Here is an 18,402-nt window from a genome sequence, read left to right on the forward strand (position 1 = left end):
GTATGCAGTGCAGTGTTGTTATTGTGTTGGGCTATACGGGGGGGGGGGGGGATTTTCATGTACATTGTAGCAGGTTGGTTTAAACAAGGATTTAAAGGCCAATGACCGCAGGAATTTTCTCTGCCTGGCCACAAAAAAATAACAAAGAAAATCTGCCACATGTTTGGGGGCGAAAAACTTGGGGGTGAAAGGTACAGGAAAGGTGACGATATGTGACGTAAATACACAGCGTCATACGTATCAGTTATGCTCTGAGAATAGTGACTGCGCAGTGACGTCACATCCGCCATCTTACACGCTTCTCGATGGCAAAGAACGGTGTTGACTTCCGGTCTGAAACTTTTGGAACTCAATGAGGCGGAACCCGGGTACTCTTTCTTCTTTTTCTTTGATCCGTGAGCGTTCTGTGTACCCTCGCTGTATATAAAGCCTATCGCGTCTTGGCGAGGGCCACAATCTCAGCGGAAGGGAAGAGACTGCAGGCAAAATCCAAGATGAACTTCTTCTTTTCCCTCGTGCTTGTGTCGGTGTTGCTGTCCGCTGACGGTATGCCTATGAAGGTGAGATATATATATTTTACTAAAATATATTCTACTGAAATATTATCTAATTAATTAAAATTAATATGTAAGCACAGAGATACGTGTAGCTGTTCCCGTAAAATCATTTTCAAGACGCGAAAACTGCATGAAAGTTATCAGGATATTGGGTTTTTAAAGCGTCTAGCTTATATTTTTTTCTTCCTTCACGTCAGCATTTGGACATGGGGATTATCTTTTGTACTTCTTCCTGATTTTTCAATGCAAACTACCTAGGTACCTGTAATGTATGTGGAAAGAACAACATAAATTTTCGAACAATTCAGGCGCCAAAAGTTGCTGCAAACTACGGAGCAAAACTTGAGAAAACTATGGAGATATAGTGTGTGCACATGCAAGTCAATTGATAAGAATAAAATTATTTGTACCTTAAGTTTAATATTAATCATAATCTTCGACGAGTAAAGTCCTTAGGCTGCAGTACTAGTACATGCAACCCCAGCAACCGTTTTTATTCAACTCCGCCGAGGTCGCTACAGCCTCTAATTCTTGATCAAATACTTTTTCACCGCCACATGTTTCAAAGAATGAGAAACGTCAATCTTTGAAAAAAAAAGCTGTACTTAAATGTGAAATTCTTGAATTTTTTTAGGATTTAAAAGACGTCGATTCTGCCGATGACATAATACAGATGGTGAAATCTGTGTCTGTTGACAAGGTAAGTTTTTATGAATCAAAAATAACATGTTAGGAAACATCATTCTTTAATATTTGCGTCGTATATAGCATTTATAATGCATCCTTTTTCACTGAATGGGTAACCAAAGTTGACTGCATAACCTATGACTTTCTAAACTAGAAGATGGCCCGCGTAATGCGTAAGAATAGTTTGAAGGACGATTAAAAATAAAAGTTGCCGAGTAAACATCAATAAAATTCGTTTGAACTACCAATGCGACTTTTGATAGATCAAAGTTGTTTGACGGCCGGTCGTCTACTAGGTTGAAAATATGGCGTATAGCAAAGTTTTAAAAGTTCAAAAGTTGGGCGGCGCCTATCTCCGTTCATTAGCCCCGAGCCACACACAGTAATCACTACAGTAGGGGGCTAGTCCACTGGTAGTGGTGTGTGTTTAACTCCCATACTCTTTCCCAAATGCTGAGTGCTACGCAGAGAAAGCAGTGTGTACAATTTTGGTATGACTCGGCCGGGGATCGAACTCACGACCTACCGAATGCAAGGCGAGCACTCGACCCACTAGGCCATTGCATCGGTCTAGTTTTAACATTCTACAAAATAGCGTCGTCAAAATCACACCCAGTGTTTGAAAACACGGCAGGGGTTTTTACCTTGCCGCTCCAAAACTGCGTCTTCATGATCAGTACTTGCAAAAGATATCTCAATTTTATTGAATTTTTAGCTCCAATTGAAAAGGCAGCTCAACCTTCTATAGAATGCGAGTTAGTCAGCCTTGTTGCTTATTTACACAAGCCTCCGCAGTTGTGTGATTAAGTGTTCACTGTCACGGAAACGTCGATCCTTCCCCTTTTGTGTTCAGGTTATGCCGGTCTGGTCTCAAAAATCCCATTTTATCCACTTCCTGCCAACAATATCGTCTGTTTATCCCCCTGATTTAACTAACAGGGACCCTCAGAACAAGGGATTATTCGCAAATGCCAAATGTAGGTGCTAAAGCTTAGAAGTTTATAGAATGAACGAGTTTAGACTATATATGCATGTTTGTTTGACATTCATTGTCACCCCCGGGCCCATCTAACTACGTTCTGAAAATTTATCTGCTCTACAGGCCAAGGACACAATATGGGAAAGAAAATATTACTGCTCTTTGTAGGAATAAGATGCGGCCTTCGTTTCAATAAATTTGTAATGGCTTAGAAGCATGCTTGTCTATTTTTAAGGAAAAATTAAGCTTGCTTAAAGGTAACGTACGCAAAGGTAGGTAAAGCTACATACGCATCCTCGTATCCTTTTGTTTGTTTTAGGTACATCTCCCTGAGTGTTCCCAGAATCCATAATAAAATGAGGTTTAATAAAGCATTGCACTATTAGCTATCGAAAAAAGCATTGCAATTTTAGTTGGACGTATAAAGTTTGAAATGATTTTTTTGCAGAGCGCACAAGAGGAAAGTGAGTACGACATTCGTCCCGAGGAGCGTGACGATTCGGGCGCCCTGATGGAGTCGGACATCAAGCTGACCCCGGAGCAGCAGCTTATTCTGGACGCGCGGATTCAGGAGGCGGAAACCGGGAAGAGCGGGCGGAAGGGGACCGCAAATATCGCCGCTAGGTGGTCCGGGAACGTGCCGTACACGCTCAACAGTGCACTCAGTAAGTTGCCTTTAGCGAAGGCGCTTTATGGACTGCTTTTGTGTGTGTGTGTGTGTGTGTGTGTGTGTGTGTGTGTGTGTGTGTGCGTGTGTGCGCGTGTACGTACGGTGTGTGTGTGTGTGTGACTGTGTGTGTCTGTCTGTCTGTGTGTATTTGTGTGTTTGTGTGTGTAGGTGTCGACTAAACGAAGGATAAGTTCGATTATAGGCAACCTAGCGGCTTCCTATGGTACTTCAGTAGAACGGTCAATTTTGATATCTCATGTTTTGGACACGCTACTAGTATGTTCATGTTTTTTTCGGTTTATCTTTTAATCATATGTTGCAGTCTATACTCAAAGTATAGCAGCTGTATAGTGTTGTTTTGCTTGGTTAAATTTTTGAGTTCTTCAAACTACAACTTTTTCCATTGAAAGGCTCCCAGGCGCGTGAGGGTATCTCTGCTGCCATCCAACACTGGGAAGACAACACCTGCCTCCGGTTTCAGCAGCTCAGCGGGACGATCCCTTCAGATCTCAGATACATCGAGTTCTTCCCGGAAAACGGGTAAGTATCTTATCTCATTTTTATTTTATGAAGATTTACCACATTCGTGGAAGGATTGACATAACAGGTGATTATCACCTCTTCAAGATGTCAAACCTGTGACCAGACTGTAAGGTTTGAACCACTCACACCGGGAAGGTCCCCTACTCTTTTCGATAAGCGTGGTGGATTCTTTAACGTGCGTAGGGTGTGGCTCTCCCACGGGACCGCCATTTAACGTCCTATCCGAGGGACGTCCCTAGCCGAAGCTAGGTACTCATTTACACCTGCGTGAAGTGAGGAAAGTCGTGTAAGTGCCTTTCCCAAGGGCACAAGATCGGTGACACCGGGCAGGATTCGAACCCGGGACCTCTTGGGCCTGCTGGGCCAAACACGCTAATCTTATCATTTCTAAGTATAATGACCATATCATCATTATCATCATTATTGCATTCCAGACCCTTATATTATGAATTACAGAATATTTTTAGCTGCTTTATTTACACTGCTACTTCGCAAACTTGCAATGCATAGTACCGACTTTTTTTTTTCCATTTTGTACCATATTATGTCGTATTGTGCCAGTATGTAATTTTTTTCTGATGTGAAATTTTGCCACATAGCTGCTGGTCGTACATCGGGAAACTCTCCAACTCTGGACCGCAAAGAATCTCCATTGGACAGGGCTGCGAAGGAGTAAGTATGGCAAAGACGGAAAACCGTCACGCATTTTCATTCGTACGCGTGTTGAAGTCTTGTAATGTTACTGTTTCTATGTTATGTTTTGCATCATATATATTGAATTTTCCAAGGTTGTTTGGGTCAAGTTAGAACACTTTTCGGTCGCAAGTTTAGGTTCCTTGTTGACGATCTTCGGGGGAAGCAATATAATTAGCCTGGATACCATCCGGATTTTCGCTCCGCAACGCTCGAAAAAAAAAATGTAGAAATATTTTTTTCGAGCGTTACGGAGCAAAACTCCGAATCGTATCCAGGCTAAGCCCTAATGAAAAAGTTAACTTTTGTTTCAAAACGACACTGTGTATCTGTTCTCAGATGGGGACAGTGGCGCATGAGGTCGGACACGCCTTGGGGTTCTTTCACGAGCAGTCCAGACCCGATCGGTAAGACACATTCTGTAAAATATTCAAATTATACTAAAGATTTACCTTTAACCAATCCAGGCATGGTCTTTGCCTAGTCTCTACCCAACCTATCGGTCGAGCGGAATACGTTGTAGTAAACGTAGCCTCCTTTAATAGCAGGGTCTACCATGCTTCTTTTTCAATACTGACGGCATATCTGTTCTAGGTACTCTTTTTCTTGTGGACACGGCTCCCGTAGACAGATTACCAAGAACGGATAAAAGACATTCTTTCGAGAGCAAGTATTCGTAGGAGTAAGAACGGCGTGTGTTTGTTCTATAGGAAGAAACGTTTTGGCAACAGAAAACTTAAATTTGTGGGTGACCTAATTTGAATGAAGAATGTCAAATGTGTACATTTTGTCTCTTACGGTAGTGAGCAAGGCATCGGTGTTTATTTGCTTGGAGAAATTGTCAAGAAGCTACAATGGCGGATCTGTGACAAATAGCTATCGCATCAGTGGACCTTTTTTGTGCCATAGCAAGGAAGCCAGGCTTTTCTTCGTGAAATGCCAAGCGTGTCAATGTTTTGAACACAAAGTCTCCAGTACCTGCTCTTTTCTTCTTAGCCTTAAAGATATTACATAGCATTCAACCCTTTTTGTACCAGAATTGTTTGGAAGGTCTATCAAAAGTTCAGAACTATAGATCAACACATTGTTGTAACTTTCAAGTTGTTTCATTCCTCGTTGATACAATCATCGTATATATTGGGGCCCGGGGGAGGGGTAACATATTTCTCATACCTCCTTAGTATCAAGTGTAGCGTGTTATCTTGTCTTTGTAAGTGAAGATTGTTATCTCTGTCAGGGATGACTACGTCGAGATTGTGTTCAGCAACATCCAAAGCGGCAGAGAGGGGAACTTTGAGAAGTATGGTCACGACGAAATCGTCAGTCATGACGTGCCCTATGACCTCACATCCATCATGCACTACGGTGGAAAGGTAAGCCATTTTATTTTGAGCAAAAAGATGCATGTTATATGCATGTGAAAGGTAAATGAAGTTATGATATACTCAAAATTACACGTAAATAAATATAAACACGTGTGTAAGCCCTCTACTTCAAGGGTTTGACCGGTTCTGTACCCGCTAGGCAGGACTCAGGTTGTTGTTGCATGCGTCTTTTTAGTTGGGGACGTAACAACTTAGTAGTACTAGTAGCATTGGGAGGTCCTGCGTTAGCCTGAAAAAGAAGCCAACGTAAACAAGTGCTTTTATAAAAAGCTGTCGTTTGCCTAAAAAAGAAGTCAAGGTAAAAAACCCTTAACACATTGTCACAAAGCGTAGGGGCTGTTTCTTTTTAACTGGTTGAAATATTTAAGCTATATTATTTTCTTTATGATTAGTACTTTTCGGCCAATGGCGAGCTGACTATCCGAACACGTGACCCAGAGAAGCAGAGCCTGATCGGGAGACGTGACCGCCTCAGCTTCTACGACATCAAACTGGCGAACGCGATGTACAACTGTGGAGGTAGGCCTGTCTTCACAAAGTTTCTAGAACTATCATCTAATTTCAGTGGTAATGATATTCAAGAGGACATGTACAGCGATGGGGATGGTTGGTAGGAACAAGACGGTTTAAAACTTTAAACCTCCAGGATAGGAATATTGAAAATCATTCGTAAAATTCTCTCTCCTCATTCTATGACAAATGTCCAACCATCACAACCTTAAACTGTTGTTCGCTTAGATTCCGCCAGGTAGCGCTACAAAACAGTAGCAAAACAGTACAGATAGTCGTGCATTCTGTGATTGCAGCGCACTGTAACGTGCAGCTGGCCTGCGAAAGCGGTGGGTACGTGGGACCCCAGTGCACATGTGCCTGTCCCGTGGGGCTGACGGGAGAGACATGCGGTAGTGTGGACACCTCTTCAGGTACAATATTGTTTTTTTTCCTCATTTTCCTTTCACATACAAGAATGGTGTTGTCCATGGTGCTGAACGCCATTCATAGAAGATACAAATTTACTCCGGATTATAGTCAAGCTTTGTATGTTTTATATCAAGCTCGTCAGAGATACTACTTATCTAGCTGATATCTACTCTAACGTCTACAGTAATTCTTATAAGTTTCGAAACTAACACTACACTATTTCATAAAGGTGATATAACATGGAACATAGCTTACATGATAATATACATGTATACAGGAACTGCATAATATAATAACACTAAACAGCATATCACTGGTTGTTCAATGACGAAAGATAGTGGATGCTGTCTAAAACGCCTTACCGTGTTAGTGTATAGAGAATGTATCCAGATGCTTCATTTATTTTGTAGTATGTAATGTTCAAGGTTGCTGTCCAACCTTCATGGACGACTCAACAAAATAACCTGCTCCTGGAGTTGACTGGATGACTTTTGATCAGATAGTTTACATCTACACCAAAGGAAGACGTGGTCAGTTTGTTGGGTGTCCTAGCGTCTTTCTGTAGAACTGCAGGTGTTTTTATATTTTCCAGGTTGCGGCGGCGTTCTCCAGGGTGATAGTGGAACCTTCACTAGCCCCAACTTCCCCAGTAACTACGATGACAACAAACAGTGTGACTGGCTTATCAAGGTATAGGAGAGTTAGGATTTGTAGACAAACAAACGCAACATATCTGCTTTTTGTCAACTGTTCTCTAAAATCATGAACAATGTCCGATCAGCATTTTCTGACCTATAAGACTAGTTAACAGACTTGCAACTGGACTTTTTTACGGACCAGCCCAAAAGCCTGCTAAGGAGGCTATGCTATATATGGGCATTATGTATTGCGCCAAACTGGAAGTCTGGGTTCCAGACTACATGTTGAAGCCTGTGTATCTGACTGTCTTTTGTCTTCAAAATGGCGGTCGAAATTACTGCATTTTAACTTTCGTTGTTTGCTTTTATTACTCCATAAGTATATCTAGTGGTGCTAAGAATATGTTTTGATGATTATGTACATTTTGGGACACCGCCTTGTTTCCATTCTTCACTATTTGTTTATTACTCACAAATGAAGTCGTGAGTAAAAGATATGATTTCTTCAGACTGATCCTCGTTTTTTTTCCTGTTGTCAGGGAGAGAGAGGAGCGACGATCCAGCTGGAGTTTGAGGAGTTTGGGCTGGAGGCGCACGACAGCTGTGCGTTTGACTGGGTGGAGCTGAGACTGGAAGGTCCACAGACCGCAGGGAGAAGGTCAGACTCATCTTTGTCTGCAACATGTTCAAACTTAAAAAAAAAATTATTCCAACATTTAATGTTGACGACATCCGTGTTCGTCTGCAACTTGTTCTTGTTGTGAGGTCGTGTGGCGTAAAGACAGATTGCTCAACTCGGACCAAGAGGTCCCGGGTTTGAGTCCTGACATGCCCTCGGTAAAGGCACTTTACATGATTTTTCCTCCCTTAACTCATTTTTACACACTCTGTTGAGCTCGCTCGAAATCTTTCGATGACTAGTTGCAGCTGTACTGCATTCAAATACGTACGGACACACACAAACACAAATAGACCATCCATACCAGGAGGTAACAATTTATTATCTATTTCACCGCAGGTTTTGCGGATCCGGCCCTGGAGCAGTCGGCTTCGAGTCCGCCACCGAGACGCTGTTCGTCCGGTTCAAAAGTGACGAGTCTCAGACAGGCAAAGGCTTCAGGGCCAAGTACACCATTCTTGGCGGCACTGGAGGTAGATAGTACTGATTTCCCTTGTGCAATGTCAGAACGGCGTGTGTTTGTTCTATAGGAAGAAATGTTTTGGCAACAGAGAAGTTGAATTTGCGGGTGGCCTAATTCGAATGAGGAATGTCAAACGTGTGCATTTTGTCTCTTACGGTAGTGAGCAAGGCATCGGTGTTTATATTTCTTCAGAGGAATTGTCAAGAAGCTACAATGGTGGATCTGTGACAAATAGCCATTGCATCAGTGGACCTTTTTAGTGGGATCTAGGCTTTTCTTCGTGAAATGCCAAGCGTGGCAATGTTTTGAACACAGAGTCTACCGTAACTGTTCTTTTTATTTACTTCTTAGCCTTGCAAATATTACATACTATTCAAACCTCTTTGTACCAGAATTGAATGGTTTTGTGGATCTGGCCCGGGAACAGTCGGATGGTTTTGTGGATCTGGCCCGGGAACAGTCGAATGGTTTTGTGGATCTGGCCCGGGAACAGTCGGATTGTCCAATGTTCTTTCATGTCCTATTTCCCGAGGCAAACTAACATCATTGTGATGTCCATGCTTCTACTTTCAGTTTGGCAACCATCTTGATCTTTCTGAGGATTCTGTTGCCTTGAAGATTTTGTTTCCTTGTGGCCGGCTTATGTAACTTTTTTCCCCCCCTTCCAAAACCAGGTCCCGCTTCTACCGCGGAGCCTGCCGGTCCCGTCACCACTCAGCAACCCGAGCGTCCCGCCTCCACCGCCCAACCCGCTGTCTCCGTTGGTAAGCCGACAGAATTGAACTTATCTCAAAGCACATTTTTGACCAGTATCCAATAGGCCAGGCCGGCCAATATGATACTTTCTTATAGCCACCAAAAGATCTGCTTTTAAATTAGGTTGCACTGTCTTATTTTGCCAAGAGATACTCTTTGCTGTGCCAGAAATTTATGCCAATCTTGGTAAAATTTACATTTTGTGTATCCAGAAGCGAGGGTTCGAAGCCCGTTTGGTCATTGTTTGATTGCAGGGATTGCATTAGTCTTTTTGGATGGGGACGTAAAGCCAGCGGCCCAGTGTATTGGGGATCGAGCTTAACGAGTAACCCTGACTGCCTGAGGCAAAAAACAACAACGTCTACACGTGAAACAACTCAGCACACTTACTGAGAAGACTAGGGGTGACCTGCCATGCTTATTTGACAACACAAGTCACAGCGAAGCTGCATTGCCCCACCAGCTACATTGAAACAAAGAAATGTCATTGTGAGGTCGTATGCTTTACCTTTTACATTCAAAGTACAAAATATCTGATATTCTGTCCAATAGGATGCGTGGTGGGAACGGGTGCGTCATACCGCGGGAAACTGGCCAAGACGGCATCAGGACGTGACTGTCAGCGTTGGGACGCACAGACACCGCATCAGCACAGCCGGACCCCCGCTAACTACCCGGAGTTCGGGTTGGAAGAAAACTTTTGCAGGTAGGGCAAAAATTTTAACACTCACCTTCTAGACGCATTGTTGCTATGTTAGTTTTAGCTGCCAATGTCCACTGAACGAACGATAAAAAAACAAATTTATATCATTTTTATGTTTACCGAAGGAAAACATATTGTTTTTGCTACATTTCCTCTTCTTCCATTCCAAACACTGACCTCTGATCTGGAGAATGACCTGATTTGTTAACGTCTGTCACCATGGTAACTGGTGTTGGGTTACATCATGTTGCAATTTTATAGCAGGAGGGATTTAGACTCGTGTGTGACCATATATATGAATGTAAGTAAGAGTAAGAATTAACCGAGAGCAGACCATATGCGAAGCGAAGGTAAACATCATGCATTTGCTTTGCAAATGTCACCTTTCTAGTCATCATTAATCTTCTAGTGACAAACATGGCGTCATTCAATCATATCTTTCCCTGCATCCAAGGAACCCGGATGGAGAGCCGTCCCCTTGGTGCTACACCACTAACCAATCAGTACGCTGGGAGCTGTGTGAGATCCCGACATGCACCACCACCCCAACAGTGCCACCGGTGGTAACGACACGAACTACAACAACCACTCCGGCGCCGGCCGTACAGACTACCAAATCGGAAGGGAACTGCGCCGGTAGGTTTCAAGATCCTTTTCTACTGGTTATCACTTGTTTTGTTATAGCCTTTTCTACTTTCTCAGTTATAATGTTTACCAAAGGAGGTTTTGTTTTACCCTTAGGTCCTTTTGCGCCGCCATTTTGACTTATGACGTCACTGGTCGGCCATCTTGTTTTCTTACATTTCCATGTCATTGCCTGTTGGATGAGTATAACGTCGATTTCAACCAAATTCCTGACTCAATCTGTAAGCTCGTTGCCGGAGATTAATTAACTGAGGAGTGAAATATTCAATATTCGTTTAAACAAATTAGAAGCTTTTTTAAATTATTATAAATGTATCTTGCAGAGGAGTGCGCCGTTGGAACCGGTGCCTCATACCGCGGGGCAGTCGCCGTGACCGCAACAGGACATACCTGTCAGCGGTGGGACACACAGACACCGCATGAACACAGCAGGACCCCGACTAACTACCCAAACTCTGGGCTGGAAGAGAACTACTGCAGGTAAATTGAACTTTCTTTACATATTGTATATTACGGCATGCAGATACAGCATAGAAATTGTTCTTTTGCACTTCTTTTTTCAATAACGCTTAAATTTCTTGTACAAAATTTGTTATTAGCCGCATGTTTTTAAAGAGTGTTGGGGTGCGTCACTTTTAGGATGAAAAATGGCTAATTTTGTAAGAAAAAAAGTAGACAGTACAGTTGTCCAGATTTCGGGGCTTTTTCAAACCATTGTTGTTGTTTTAGGAACCCGGATGGAGAGGCGTCCCCCTGGTGCTACACTACTGACCGCCTCGTCAGATGGGAGCATTGCTCGATCCCAGCATGCAACGCACCTACCGAGGGCGCAAACAGAGGTCGGTAACATGCTTGAGTCACGTGGTGATTATTCAAAACTGATGAAGCTTGCAGGACAGACAGTAAGAGCAAAGCAAAGAGAGAAAAAGCATATCTTTCAGGCCAAAAATGCAATGTCACTGACGGAAAAGGGTTGCTTGTTTCATATCGTTGGCTTGTTTTAGATTGCTGGTCATAGCACCAATAATGATGTTGCTCGTTTTGGGGCTATTTTTCAGACGCTATAAATATGGAATCATGACAAAAATCAGCCAACAAATATTGGGAGCAAATATCAGACAGATTTCCTCATCCAGAATGTGTTTTTGTATTGCCGCCATGAAATTACTACTAAGTACCTACTATGAGCTCAGAAAAGAGCAAGAAATAGTCATGCCTTCAAGAATCAGAGTTATCAACCAAGGATTGTGGTGTTCAAAAACTCATTCTTTCCTAGAACTATCGAAGAGTGGAACTCGCTTTCAATAAGTATAGTAGGGGCATTATCATTAAATGAATTTAAACAATGTTTAGAGTTAGATGTTCAAAGGTTAGATGTAACAAGTCGTTCGGTGTTATGTACACAGCTACCGCCGCGCCGTGTGCCTGTGAAGCTGGTGTGTTACGCCGAAGGGTGGTTACAAAAATGTATATTATGTACTGGTTATGCAGATACAGCATAGGGTGCCTTTAACATTGTATCTAACATTTTTCATCAGATACGTGTTACGAAGGCAATGGGGCAGCGTACAATGGGGTTGTCGCGGTGACCGACCGAGGACTAACCTGCCAGCGGTGGGACATCCAGTCCCCACACAGCCACAACTTCTCCGGACAGGAGGAAAACTACTGCCGCAATCCGGACGGGTAAGTAGGCATTTTCCGGATTGTTATCTGGAATTTCACTCTAGTTGATCAAAAGTACAAAATAATGTAGTCTGGATCTAAAAAAAGACTCCTTGGGATACTAAAAATACAAGTAGTACAAAGTAACCGAATTTACCAGATCTAGATGATTTAGCCAGCCATATTATAACGTCACGTATTCGCAAAGATCATGGTAGACGTTGGATTCAAATCACCAATTACCGAAATGTACTGTTACGATTGTCTCTACAACATCTGAAGTTCTTGATTTAATTTTGTTCATCTTTTTTTTTAATGGTATGTGTTATTTTCCTGCAGAGGCGAACGTCCATGGTGCTACACAACCGACCCTAGTGTCCGTTGGCAGTACTGCAGCGTCCCCGTGTGTGATGAGTAGCTCATAGGGCTCCGTCCCAGGGGTGTTGCCAAAAAAGGAACTTTGCCGAGCGTATACTGCACAACTGTATACATGTATTGAAATATCAAGATGGCAACATGTATAACATTAGCTACATTATAAACAATGAAATAATGATTTTAGATTTGAAAACTTTTGTAACTACTAGTAATGTATTATAGTACATTGTATTAGCATATTGTACAACGTACAGCATAATACATTTATCAACAGTTCATTGTTATTAACCTGTTTCAGCTGTTTCAATTTTTTTAAATCTTGAGTAATAGATGTTATTACATATCACATATTTCCAAGAGGTTTAATTTTAACATTGTAAAAAAAATAGACTGAATAAAGTTTGAATAATGACTTGAGAAAAAAAAAAAACGATGACGAAAATGCGCACAAAATGCAACTCCTGACTCCATCAATGCTTTGATATTGTTACAGTGTGGTGTCCATGTAATGGGACAGGCAAATCTTCCAAAACACCAATGGTCATGGTATCACTGCACACGTCATAACACTGGACTAAGCCATGGGGTGTACTGAAAAAGAAGTCATTCACATTGCAACAGCCACCGGTAATGTAGATCTCAGAACCACACACAGAGGCACTGCAGTGGTCCCACGGCGCTTCTCTATCAGCCATCTTCTCATACCGATCTTCGTGAGGACTGTAGCACACAACACTCTCTAACTGTCCGCCTACCAAGTAGATCTTAGAGTTCACAGTGCATGCTCTGATCCCTGACACAGCCTTTGGCATTACTGCTGCAAACGTCCACTCATTCTGGTTGGGGTCGTAGCACTGAAGTGCATCTGTTGTTTCTTCGGACATGCCGTACATGCCACCAAACACGTAGATTTTGTCACCACAGGTAGCTATGCCAAAGTGGCTGACAGCAAGCTTCAGTGGTGCTGTCTCTTTCCAACTGTTGGCCGCCATGCTGTACACCTCGACAGAAGTGCTGTCCTTTCTGTCTGAATCGCCACCCACAGCATACACCTCACCGTTGAGAGCTGCCATGCCATGATAACATCTCCCTGTATTAAGGGACCCCAGCTTTGTCCAAGAATCCAGAGATGACTGGTACCGCCATGCTTCTGTCAGCGACTCATCTCCCCCTGTCAGGATCACATCATTGCCAACAACACACACCGCACTTCCCTCAGTGCAGTGAAGGGACTGTGGCAATAAAGTCGTGTTGGAAGGCTCGCAGTCAAAGTGGAGGTCTAGTCTGTACATATGAGAACTCACTCGCCGTCTTTCTCCACATCCTGTCACACCGCCTAGAAGCAAAATTTCTTCTTGTAGGATTCTTCGAGGCGTTGGGTGCGTACTAGTAGTAGGTTGATCCTTAATCAGTTCCTCGATGCCAGGAACTCCTGCTAAGATCTGGCCAGTCTCCATGATGCTCTTGAGATACTCTTGGTCCACGCAAGAAAAGCTAACACACTTCAGCAGTTCCTTTAGTTGTGGTTGTCGCTCCTCTAGGCTATGTCTAGCCCAGCGTATGATCACCTCCAACACTTGCTTTTCCTTCTTCACATGGAGGCCCTCGTCTGAGATGTACCTCTTCAGGAAGTCTACAGGTAGCTGAAGGAACTCCTCAGTCGCAGTGGTGTCTTCAAAATCTTTCAAAGCGCAGTTTTTTGCCTTTGCTGACAGACGTATACACGACACCTTCTCTGCCACCGCCCAAGTTCCCAAGCATGTTTCGGAACTCAAGTTGTCCGAGAGGAACTTTTCGCAAGCATCTTCGACAGGCTTGATCTGGAGCATGTTGGCTGCTTCAAACTGGTGGTAAACGTTGTCAGGGGTGATGTTGAACTTGGATGTGTAAGCAAAGTCGACCAGGAGTTGTAGCGACTCGGGATCCACCCCTCCTATCTCTATCTTGTCCATCTTACTCTCGCTGTGGGCTCCACTGAACATGGCGCAGAAATAGTCGGAGCAGGCAGACAGCACCAGACGGTGACAGGGGACCTCCCTCCCTTCTGCACACAGGGACACGTCCACCAGGTGACCTTCAGACTTCAGCTTCTGCAAACGGTCAAAGAACCAGTCTGGATCCATTGCTAGAAATAAGAAACAAGTAAAATCTGAGATTTTATACCTCCGGGCTTTTATTGTATATTTTTATATAGGGTTTTAAACAAAGAATTTATCGAGACCGGACACCCCTCTGTGTGAGGGGTCATATACGTGGACCAGACCGAGAATAGCTTAAACACACCAAAGGTCAACGGTCGCGACCACTTTCACGCTCAAAGGGGTGTTTTGGGGGCACCAAAAGGCACCATTTTCACGCCCGAAAACACATATACAACAACAAAAAAAAAAAAACGTGCAACATCTGCAGCCCAATAGCAAAACATATACCGAGTCTCAAAAGAATCCGTCCACCCAAACGCAAGAAACAGCTGCGAACATTTCTGCGGAAGGATGTCTCCTCCCCCGGACGTAATAATGTGGATGGGAAAATTGTTGAAAAGAACTTGAGTGATTGTGATAGTAGCTGGTGTAATGCCAATCCATTTAAGTAACTACTGTTATCTTGTTAGTATTTTTATCACATGACATTACAATCATACAACAGTGATGGTTGCCCTCATTGTAACGTTATATGCAATGATAATGGGGTTGTATGCCGGGGCTCCCCCCTTAGAAATTTTTTAGGGGGGAGTATGGGAGCCCCGGCGTACAAATAGGGTGGCACCCAGGCTAAATGTATATGATGAGAGTAGATGAAACAAAACAATGTTGCACTTTAATTGCCTGGTCAGAGTTAAAATAATAATATGCTAACGTTAATGCTTACTAATGAACCTTGAAAAGCATTTTGGTGGGTATTTCGTTACTTCTTTGATGGTAGGTGTAGGGCTTTGAGAAATACGAAAAACAAAAAAGGAATTTTGTCTATATTTGCTCCTGTTCACCGGTATATTGAACATACTATATATATATATATATGTGGTACCACACCCCTCTTGTTCGCTTGGTATCGTCCTGGAACGGGGTCAAAGTGCACCTACAGTATGGTCACGAATTTCTCAAGGTTTCCAAGACATATCACGGAATGGACTAACACATGGTGAGTTTTATGACCCAAAAATTGTGAAATGTGAAAAATGCCTTTTTTTCTGAACTAGTACGTAGTATGTGTAGGTTTCGAATTTGTTTCGTAAACTTTTGCCCCCCTCCCCTACTACAAGACATACGCACTAAGCTTTTATAGTAACAAGTTATTCTATATAACGTTATATTGTTACCGTATACACTTCATACGTTAAATACAATCCATTTCTGTGTGCACCGATACTGAATGTCTACCTTCAAAGATATTACGTTACTTACAGTTGATTCCTGTAGACGAAAAACACAAAGTTAATGGACAAAACGATGGCCGTGTGTAACTGACAGACGTCTTAAAAATGTACCATACTTGAGCACCCCCTACCGGAATTGATTCAACACGCACGTTGTATGTTGTATTGGGTATAAAACAAATTTTAGGTACAGGTACACGGGTTTAGGTGCAGGTCTAGGCCTGAACCTGTAACGTTACCAAAACAATTTCACCAATTAATTTGTTCTTCCGAACTCCTTCAATAATGAGAAGAACATTTAATAAACTTATCAAAGTTTTTGCTTATGGAGAATGCTCAGAGAAAATATGAGCGTCTAAGATGTTCTTGTTTTCATCTCCTACCCTAAGTTTATAGGGAACATATCTATATATGACAGATCTTTCAGGGAAGTTAACACTGTCATTCTGTAAGTGTATTATTTATTACACTAACACCCTGTCCTGAGAGAGATAATTTTTTTCAGTACAGTATCGACTATCGGTATGCAGTATCGGTACACAGCCTATTTAGATACCTTATGATTATTAATGTTATGTATAAACCTAATACCTTCAAGTAACACAGAAAGACAGAGACACCAATGTTGTATGTTAAACATTTATTTGAATCATTTGGGTGTAAAAAGGTTCTCTTATTATCAATGTCACAGCAAGAAAAATAAATTAAATTTGCAGAACGGATTTTCCTGTACATGCGACCAATGCCTTAGTCCTGGTTCCAAAAGCACTTATACGAACGCCTCTTTCTGTCTTATGCAAATTAACGGTATTTACAAAAGACCATGCCCATGAAATGCCATTCACCGAAGCACTTAGAAAACAAAAAGACACATTCAACCATATAAATAGGAAAGTTAAATTACCATCTGCACTTAAACACACAAGGACACACTTGTACGATTCTTAAATCTTATAATTTAGCACAAACAAAAACATTTTTGGAAAAGGCTCCAAACTTTTCAACTTTAAATTTGTTACAGATGACTGAGATACTACTTTTTTTTCCTTGTCAATTATAATTTAATGAATTTGTGCTACCAAACTGTACAGATGTTGAATCAAGCAGTGTCAGCAACTAATCTGAGCTTACTAAATTCTTTTTCTTATAATGTACTTTCTACATGATTGTACAAGTTAATAATACACAGCAGGTTTTCTGATAATTCTTCTTAAGTCCCTAAAACTTTACACTCGCATATTAGGCACATTTTTCAGCAATATACATGGAAGAACTTTGGATGCGAATTTACGAGCAATGGACACAGGATATATTCTTGAGCAGATAGTTATGACTATGTTTTTCCATTGGATGTATATATATATAAAAATTATCTATGGAGAAATTTTGGATCACAGTGCAAGAGTTAAACATTCCTTCAACCTTCCTCATCTATGTTACAAATGCATGTAAGTCATTTCTGAAGTTGTGTTTGCATTCTATAGTTAACGTTATATAATTCCTTATAATGATATCCTTTTCCATGGACAGTCATAAATCTTGTGAATAATTATTACATGTTCTTTCAACCTTGTTCTTTCGTCTTTTTAAAGGTATAAAGCGTAATAATAAATTACTATGTATACAGAATAGTCTTGGTGGCCTAAGAAAATGTTTATCTCATAAGAAACACACAGGAAATGATTAGGATGGTTATTTTTGGGGGTGTTTTTGTGAAAATTGTACAAATGTATGTGGCATCATGCCAAGTAGAAAAACAAGCATAAGTCGTAAAAACATTAAATCAAAGACCAATATTTCCAGTTTACAAGATGTACTTGTAATTGTACTTGGATAAAAGATAATAAACAAAAACAAGAGTTTTTAGTCACTTACTAGTACAATACAGCTTTACAAGCAAATTACATTTCATTTTTGCAGGCAAGCCTTTAAAGATGGCAGGTAATTTTATGGCTGTGACAATTCATAGAATGTTAAATTGAGCTATCATAAGCCAGTTCAGAGTTTAAACTGCTCATGCACATTGTGATGCATTATGGGTAAAGGTCTAGACAAGAATGGTTTCCAAGTTATTATGCTTCACCTTTGACCTTGTGCATATGCAGTTCAAACCATGAACTGGCTTATACATGTTGTACTTTCTGTTGCTGACATTATTACTGTGTATCTACCTTGCTATACATGTATTTGACAGACAAAAGAGGGCAATGAAGTGAAAATGTTTTCCTGAGGTTAGTTGCTATGATGCTCACAGTCTCTAATATTTATCCTTTTTACAATAAACTTCTGAAGCTCAAGCTAGGGTCTAGGGTACAAACCTGATAGATTATAGCAAGATGCTGCTTTGTTTGATACATGCACTCTTCCCTGTATCTAAACTAATGTGCATTGGACATATTCTTTTTCTGCAGTTAAGTATGTTAAGAAGCAGACATTATTTTCGATTCTACTAAACGTTTTCCAACTCTCCTTAGCAGTATTTGACAACATAGACGTCATGTTTTTTTAAGCCAACAAATTGTGCTGTACAGGAGTCCTTTTTTAATTGTGCATTTCTTTCATACCTGCGTTTCTATACTACTGGCATCAAATTCCTCCGCGCTAGCAAACTCACTCGCCATGTGGTTCTCTAAAAATCCGTTCTGGCTGATTTTTCCGTTAGAA

At 41.6% G+C, this 18,402-nt stretch overlaps 2 protein-coding genes across 2 annotated transcripts; one reads left to right on the forward strand and one right to left on the reverse strand.

Annotated features, from left to right (window-relative positions):
* Positions 1-388: 388 nt before the first annotated feature.
* LOC109476583 (blastula protease 10-like) lies at positions 389-11,166 on the forward strand. Its single transcript, XM_019777569.1, has 17 exons — positions 389-560; positions 1,192-1,257; positions 2,672-2,888; positions 3,304-3,433; positions 4,036-4,108; positions 4,469-4,536; positions 5,367-5,502; positions 5,907-6,033; positions 6,321-6,437; positions 7,028-7,125; positions 7,613-7,731; positions 8,092-8,225; positions 8,890-8,979; positions 9,524-9,677; positions 10,129-10,310; positions 10,643-10,799; positions 11,049-11,166. Exons 1-17 carry the CDS (start codon positions 495-497, stop codon positions 11,164-11,166), a joined length of 2,052 nt encoding a protein of 683 aa, XP_019633128.1. The 5' UTR covers positions 389-494.
* Positions 11,167-12,789: 1,623 nt separating this feature from the next.
* Positions 12,790-15,853, reverse strand: LOC109476518 (kelch-like protein 24). Its single transcript, XM_019777499.1, has 2 exons — positions 15,767-15,853; positions 12,790-14,487 (listed from the first exon to the last, which is right to left on the reverse strand). Exon 2 carries the CDS (start codon positions 14,483-14,485, stop codon positions 12,833-12,835), a length of 1,653 nt encoding a protein of 550 aa, XP_019633058.1. The 5' UTR covers positions 14,486-14,487; positions 15,767-15,853; the 3' UTR covers positions 12,790-12,832.
* Positions 15,854-18,402: the final 2,549 nt, after the last annotated feature.

The sequence above is a fragment of the Branchiostoma belcheri genome, unplaced genomic scaffold (assembly GCF_001625305.1).
Source record: "Branchiostoma belcheri isolate BF01 breed outbred unplaced genomic scaffold, Haploidv18h27 scaffold38, whole genome shotgun sequence".
NCBI classification, from domain to species: domain Eukaryota; kingdom Metazoa; phylum Chordata; class Leptocardii; order Amphioxiformes; family Branchiostomatidae; genus Branchiostoma; species Branchiostoma belcheri.

Coding starts and splice junctions, on each gene's coding strand:
- LOC109476583 (XM_019777569.1), top strand. CDS start 495: ATGAACTTCTTCTTTTCCCTCGTGCTTGTGTCGGTGTTGCTGTCCGCT. Junction 4,537..5,366: donor GAGCAGTCCAGACCCGATCG/GTAAGACACATT, acceptor TATCTCTGTCAG/GGATGACTACGTCGAGATTG. Junction 8,226..8,889: donor CATTCTTGGCGGCACTGGAG/GTAGATAGTACT, acceptor TTCCAAAACCAG/GTCCCGCTTCTACCGCGGAG.
- LOC109476518 (XM_019777499.1), bottom strand. CDS start 14,485: ATGGATCCAGACTGGTTCTTTGACCGTTTGCAGAAGCTGAAGTCTGAA.